This window comes from Bombus impatiens, unplaced genomic scaffold (assembly GCF_000188095.3).
Source record: "Bombus impatiens unplaced genomic scaffold, BIMP_2.2 scf_0155, whole genome shotgun sequence".
Taxonomy (NCBI): domain Eukaryota; kingdom Metazoa; phylum Arthropoda; class Insecta; order Hymenoptera; family Apidae; genus Bombus; species Bombus impatiens.
In genome coordinates this window covers 474282-482105 of record NT_176574.1, presented here as the reverse complement: position 1 = coordinate 482105, position 7824 = coordinate 474282, and the positions used below count along the sequence as shown (strand labels likewise).

Below are 7824 nucleotides of genomic sequence, written 5' to 3'. Positions count from 1 at the left end.
TAAAGTAAAATAAAAAGAGAGTCAAGATATAATTAATAAAAGAATATCGTACAAAGATCGTACGAAGGGATTTAAATAAAAGTTGTGTACAATTTTCCAATGTCGTGTCCGCGAGAAAATTCCCATCGTATTAGGTTTTCCCAGAAGATTCTTTCGTTTCATAAGAAAGTGATAGATGCACAGCATTTTTTGTTTTACATTATGTATTACAATTTTGTTCTATTAGTAGAAAACGGATCATAGAAAATTCAATAAAATAATATAAAAGAAAAAATGTTGCGCATCTATTATTTTTTTATAATACAGACAGAGACTTTTGGAACAACCTAATATGTTTCTTATTAACATCCTTGGGAATGAAGTAGAGGATAATGGAAAAATGGAAATCGATAAAAAGTATTTATTATTATATCGAGATTAATCAGTTCTTTTTTTTTTTTTTTTTTAGAAAAGCTTGTTTCTTTGTACAATTTATTGGTAGTGTATTGCTATAACAATTTTTCTAAAATTTACAATTTAAATTACATCGGTTCGTTGAACGATCGAGTAATAACTTAGCAGTGTTTTAAATTTCATTCTCGTAGATTTATGAGAATTATGAGCATCGTATTCTTAAGAACATCCCCTTTTTATATTATCAATTGTTCTTTGATTTATCGACAGTAGAACGAGAACATCGTTATTATTTTCTTATTTCTGAGCTTCGTATTATCGATATCGTCGTAATTTTATTGACTTATTAATCAATATTTATCGTAATATTATTATGAAACGCACAACGAATGAAACTCCATGTGTACATTTACAAAATGAGAACAGCATTTTCATTGGCAATGCGATAAAATCTTGCGTATCGTGTTGTGGTGTAATATTACAGTGTATGTTACAACGTATGTATAAACGCGTTAATGGAACCAATTATTCTGATCGGCGACTAAAATGATTCACGATCGAGTGTTATTTCTGCAATGTCAGGACGGATACATGATAATTGTTAATGTAATTTGTAATACTAAGGCTAGAAACAGATCGATCCCTCTTATCGTCAGGTCGTTCGCAGCACCGGTACCGATATTGCAAAACGATTTCTCGCAGCAAGTGGTGCAAGCGGAGAGTTTCGTTCGTTCACCGACCACTATACATCCGGAGTCGCATTTGTTAGTACACTTTCTCTCCACCGACCAAGTTTGTGGACTAGACGTTGAATCTTCCGTGCTGGTAGTGTAAGAAAATCGCTTTACCTGAAGAGAGAGAAGCAAACGTGAAAGGAATATTTGCGGATTTTAAACTTTCACAGTGTTCGTTGTACGATATGTCATAGCAGATCGCAACTTGATACTATCGCGCGAAAAGAGAAGAAAGAGAACTAAAAAGAAAAGACGAGAAAGAATTGTACGTGTGCGTAAATACTAAAATTAATCCGAATATTTGCAACAATTGCTTGTTATACTCCGTATGACATTTCACATTGGAACTTGTAACGAACACGAGCGAGTGTGAACGTAACGTATTTTTAGTCAAGGGAATATCAATTTTCAAACGCAAGAAATGTCACGGCAATATTTTCCGGATTATCTCGTATCATTTCCAGAGAATACGACTCGTTCAATGTTTATTCGGTCGACTAATAGCGATTACAGGTTTCGTCAAATTTTTACCGTGTATGTGCAAACTGTACGATTATACCATATCCAATATCATCGTTGATTATCAATAAATAAGAAGAACAAATAAAAAATTGCATTTGTATATTCTCTCAAATGTGTACACCATGTACATATATGTTTCTACAGCAGAAGCAGAAACAATTTCAATAAAGAACGCGATTATTATGAAACTGAATCAATCGACTATATCGAACATTTCCAAACACTAAAATTGCGTTACGTACGAAATGAAACTGTGGCTCTATCTTGAACGGTCTTCTCTCGCTCTCGCGTTCACGATAACTAATATCGCTTCTAGCTAGTAGCCGTTTGCTACGTTCTGTTTGCTTTAAAAGCACGCGACCGAAGCAAAATATCAAACATCTGTTGAAACACGTGCGCGCCCTGTGTATAATCAACAAGCGTTTGAATCGCTGTTGTCATTTGTCATTACCATACAGGTCCTTTTGTCACCAGTGCACTTTTGCCCGAAAGTGCTGAAGTTTCCGGTCAGATTGGCGCATCTCTCTCCATCTTCCATCGTATCACACTGATGACACCATAAATCGTTTATTCGTTCCGATGCCGCCTGAGTTCGATGTTCCGTAGTCGACAGTTGCCCTGATCATCGAACACAATCAACCGACAAATACGTGTTAATTAATAGAAATCGTGATTTATCCTAGATTTCTAAAGATTATTAAAATCGAGCTAGTAATCGGACGTAAGACGTTGGGCAAATCGTCGTCTTCTGTTTTGTCTTTTATTTTTTAGAAATTTCTTACTCTTTGTCGATGTTAATGTTTCGTTAATTCTTCTACTTCTTCCTTTTTTTCTTTTTTCAAACAAACGTGTCAGATTTTTGTACATTTTTGTAAAAGTAAATGGATATTGGTCTTGACATTTAACAGATACATCGGCAATATGCGCGAGATGAAATTTAGTCGCGTTCGTTGACGAGGTCGCTAGGAAGATAGCGGAAAGGGATATCGTCGAGGAAATCGTCTAATAAGGCGAAACATCGGTTTAGGTTTCTTATTTACAACGGAATTCTTCGGATGTTTAGCTTTTTCGTGCCTACGTAAATTCCTTTTTGGGTCGAATAGCGTTTCTAACGATATTTTGCCAAATTTTTCTGCTGTCCTTGTGATACGACCCACGGTAACACTTGGCAAGCAAAATATCGTAAACGTATCTGGAAATTACGAAAAATTTATTTCAATTTATTTTAATTAAACGTATTCCGAGAGCATTCGACGATTTCGATTTAAGGCGTTATTAATGCTTATCCGGACTACCTTTGACAGGTAATCAACGAAATCATACACAGGTACTTAACAATACCTATACAGTTATAGAAGATATTTCCAAATTCGGAAAAACGCTTGCACGCACGCTTGACCAATCGTACCAATCCTCTGGACTTTCAGCTTCTTAAGAGATTGGATCATCTCCGAAGACTTAAACAGGAAGTATACGACTACGTTTGCATCTATACGACGATTGGATCTACGCAAGACTACAGATTCGATATGCACAAAATATTCTATGTGTATTTCACGAAGTTAAAAATTCTACGTATATTGCGCTGTTTTATTTCACATCTGGTTCCAACAGAATAGAGTGGATTAAACGTAATTCGATAAAATAATTTAAAACAAAAAGTGTCGTACATCTATTATTTCCTTATAGGACGAAAGACACTTTCGGGACGATCTAATGTTAAAAATTCTCCGTGAAAATCGATTGTAATATTCTTGCTGTTAAAAAAAAAAGACAAATAGATGTATTTAGTACGAATTATTTATTTTATACGTAGAGAAGTAAAATATGTATGCGATAGTTTGTAATAATTCGTAGAAATATAGGCAAGACTGTAAATAAAAAAGGCAGACTCGAAATGCTAATTCATCGCGAAGCTCATGACGAAAGAAAAGTCGATTGAATGTACCGTGTACAATGATCGTTGTTTACACGATTCGTAACACAAATGGCTAAGACATACGAGCGAAGGCTTCAACAGGTGCACTTTCCTCTGTATGCAGTCTATATGTAGAGGAACATCTTCGCTATAAATAGACGAAACATCGTTCCTTCAGACATCTAGTGAAAACTCTCTCAACGAAACACGCTCCTAAAACGCAACTTGCTCGTAAAACAAGCAGGGCCATGTAACAGAAAGAAACCTCGAGAAAGAAAGAAAGAAAGAGAAACTTCCATCTTCCATTACAGAAACAATCTTTGTTGAAAGAAGAATTCCTCAAATTAAAAATTCTCAAAGACGAAATACCGTCGTTGTTTATCCCGGCAAATTATCTTCCGTCTTGACCAGTTACCTACTTTCGACGAGTATACTCGTCACCCGTGAAAAGCACTTGCAATTTTGCTGTTTAAACTGCAATTTTAGTGAAAACTAAAACATATTCGTAAATTTGAAGACGTTTCTACTATTTGGAAGCCAGGACTAGGTAAAACGAACGGACGAACAAATCTAAATAATTATTATGGAAAAACCATAATACAGCGTGAACGAAGTAGCTGTTCTATCCTTTCTAACGCATTTTAGTCGCATTAGTCGCAACGGCTAACTGGTCAACACACTGTCGAGACGATCAACTTTGGTATTCCGATCGTATCGACGTGAAAATCAGCGTGACGAACGAGGCGTAACGATCGACGTTTTCTTCTCTGGCAAACACCGAAGATGGGCAACGCGTATCGGCGAATTTCACAGAAATATAATTTGACTGGTGGCAAAACGTATGAGAAACGCGTCGAATTAAAGAGGCGAAGGTTCGAGCGGCCAGACAAAGCGAGTAAAATGCGAGGCTTACCATTGACGTTTACGACGATGGAGATGGACGCGACGATCAGGAAGCACGTGACAGCGGCACATGTATCGGCCATGTTGATAACGTACAGCGCGTCAGATTCGAAAATAAATTCGGCTGTTTAAATCGCGATCGGCTGATGTTCCTGGCGCATTGATCGCATCCTGGTGTATCGCCGCGAGCGCGTTGCAACGCGAAACGAGTGGATTTGGGCACAATAGACAGCCATATTGAGAATAGCCGGAGTCTGCGCTGGATGGGTGGTACGCACAGCTGCTCTAGAAACCTCGAAGCCCAAGGAAAATCAATATCCATGACAGCCGGAAGGTCCTGTTCGTTCAGCGGGAACCTTTGACGTCAAAGTTTCTGCGCATCCGCGTCACATCCAGGAAAAAGAAAATTCACCGTCACTGAATCAATGATTTGTCGACATCGCAACTAAAATTCGACTTACAATGGCTCGAGAGCGAAAATAGTCCGACACTCGCCGTAAAAACATCTTTCGTTTCGTGCGTTCTTTGGAACGAAATAACTCGTCTCGAACCGTGGACCGAACGATTCGAATTTTGCTCGACGAGTTAGAAGAAATCTTCGAAATGTGTTGTTCGAATGTTCGTTACAGGTGCAGCTAAAAGAAGTTGTAAAAAGCTACCTTTACTTTCTTCCTCGCGATTCCGACTAATTGTACTTCTTTCGATATTTCTTTACGCGTCACCTATTGTTGATCTTCCCAATTCTTCTAACTCGTCGAAAAAAAAAAAAAAAAAGAAAAAAGAAGAAGGAAACAGATTGACTCAATTTTTAAGAAGTTATTCTGTTTTAAAGAACGCACAAACGCCTCCTATACCCTCGCGGTGTGTCCGTTACACGAGACTTTTCGGAATTTTGTTCGTTTTGTAACGAGACACGACTATTCTGATCGCATAGAAGATAGAAGATAGTCGTTGCGAATATTTGGCCAAAAAAGATAGTACATAGTATGGATAGGTATCTTAAGCGTACGATAAATATCAAAAATTGTCCCATTGAATATCGAGACGTATCGGTACAGCGAATAATTGACTGTTTAATTAATTTCGTGAAATTAATTTCCTCCACGAGGTACGCCATAAAGAGCCCCATCTTCAACATGTTATAGACGTTAAAGACTGTTCCATTGAACACTGAGACGCATCGATGCGATGGATAATTGACTGTTTAATTACTCGCGTTAAATATCTTGTAACTTGTACGCGCGTTTTCAGATTTCTTTCCCATGCAAATATAATATAAAATACAATGTAATACGTAATATAAAATTTACCAATTTATTTATCGATGATGTGTACCGACAATCTTGAATGAAATTTCAAGATATTTCGTACAACACACACATACACGCGCGATATATTCGCAAAGAAGCGCGTATCAGTGTTGGAATAATTTCGCGAGCAACAGTATACGGTAAATGTAATTTGCAAACGACCTCTTTATCAAATATCGATAAACGCGATCGATATGGGAGGGATCGGTCCTTATGCTGACCAAATATTCCGTTATCATTCAAACACCCATCGAAACTAATCCCAGTACATACCGTTCGAATAATCGAGTAACTTCGTTTTCATGTACGATACAGTGTACTTACTTGGTTGCCACGATATCTCAACGATTATTACTACAGATACTAAGGTATCGCAACAATTGCAAAAATTGTTTATAAATAAAATACACGTGGCTCACGAAGCTGTTTCAACGTTGCTGGAAACTTTTTGCGTATATGATATACGAAGAATTTTGAAATGACCATTGCAGCACTGTAGCGAGACACGCCTAACGTGATCGTATCGGTGAAATTTCAAACGGATTTGAAAGTGTACATAGAAGTTATCAGGGTATTTATCAGGGACACGTACTTTCCAAAAATCATCAAACTATTCGAACAGCCAATTGTTATTTAGTATGTTAATAAGCCACGATGTAATAGCCTTAAAGAGTTAGAGGGAAGAAATTTTCGGAAAATGGAACAATTTGACTTTCAAATGGCTTGTACGTGATGTAATCGTCTGTTTGATGAACTTTTAATTGCTATCGTAGATAGAGTGGTAAAATACTGCGAATGTTACAGACATTGCCGTGATTTTCCTATAAAGTAACACACGACGCGTAGTCTGTTTGACGTTCGGTTTGCTTGGCTCTTGTAACTCAGTTTCGATAAAATTGTACAAAATGCACGTGGTACGATACGCTGCTGATAATATACGATAGTTTTCTATCGAGGTTCTTCTCTCTTTTTTTTCTTTTTAATCATATTCTCAAAAATATGAATTTGAATCAAAATCTACAGTTCAATCAGAATATTAGGAAAAATATTCAGACGCACGATGTGTATAAAGGAGATACAAATTACGACGATGGGAAGTCTCGCAAGATATTTGTATCCGTGAAATTGCAACTGTCGCGTCGATAAATATCTATGTCGATTAAATTTTTCATACACTTCGGATTCTCGTCGGAAAACCAGTAATAACGTATTTCTATTTCGTAATATATTTCTGATATACAGAGAATGCCCTCAAAAAAATATACACCCACTTTAATTAAATGGTATGGTGAACTTGCCGCATCGTATTATTACAATTTTTATACAAATCTTCCTTTCGTTCAACTTTGCATACATTTCGGATGTATTTATTTCTTTTAATTCTATTAATGGATCGATAGATTTACTCCTATAAATAGATTCTTCGAATATTTATACATTCCATATCTTTTTAACCACTACGTCACATGATTTTTTAGGTAGAAATAACTGCGTAAAATGACATTTTCTCTGTACGGTGAATTTTGTACGATCGAAGCCCCTTTTTCGAGTGGCACGGGTGCCTCGGCATGAGAAAGTGCCTCTCCATTACCGTTTTAGCTGGCTGTTTCCATTTGTATAAAATCGTCGTTATTATCGTCTTTATCGCAACGAAACCATCCCATTACATCGGCGTATTTAAGATTACCCTACAGTTACCCCATCATTCGACGAATCCACGCGCTTTAGATAATTCTCAATATCGCGTTTCCATCTTCTAACATCTGTGACCGTAGCTTTTCCAACGTCACGTACTCTCGATGAACTCTATCGCCGATTCTTACACCACCTTCCACGTTTTTAATTAAATTGTATTTCCTTTCTGTACGACTGCAACGCTGTTAGTTTCATAGCAAATTCTTATTCGTCGGAATTCTATTCTATCGAACAGAGGAAAGAACGTGTAGATTTTTGAAAAAACAAAAGAACGCATCCGTCACTGAGAAATGTTAGGTTCGGCTGATAAAACGTACAGACACCAGAGTATTCGTCGATATTCGACTGC

The 7824-nt window shown here is 37.0% G+C and overlaps 1 protein-coding gene across 1 annotated transcript; it reads right to left on the bottom strand.

Annotated features, from left to right (window-relative positions):
• Nucleotides 1–454: 454 nt before the first annotated feature.
• Nucleotides 455–5185, bottom strand: LOC100741377. Its single transcript, XM_012382516.3, has 4 exons — nucleotides 4932–5185; nucleotides 4481–4843; nucleotides 2101–2267; nucleotides 455–1241 (listed from the first exon to the last, which is right to left on the bottom strand). The coding sequence occupies exons 2-4, from the start codon at nucleotides 4551–4553 to the stop codon at nucleotides 972–974; spliced, it is 510 nt and encodes a 169-aa protein (XP_012237939.1). The 5' UTR covers nucleotides 4554–4843; nucleotides 4932–5185; the 3' UTR covers nucleotides 455–971.
• Between the last annotated feature and the right edge of the window lie 2639 nt (nucleotides 5186–7824).

Bases quoted from the DNA above. Each gene is read 5' to 3' on its own strand.
- LOC100741377 (XM_012382516.3), bottom strand. From the start codon at position 4,553: ATGGCCGATACATGTGCCGCTGTCACGTGCTTCCTGATCGTCGCGTCC. The intron at 2,268-4,480 runs GTAAGCCTCGCA...TTCGATGATCAG, and splicing joins CATCGTCGTAAACGTCAATG to GGCAACTGTCGACTACGGAA. The intron at 1,242-2,100 runs GTAATGACAAAT...CTCTCTCTTCAG, and splicing joins GTGACAAAAGGACCTGTATG to GTAAAGCGATTTTCTTACAC.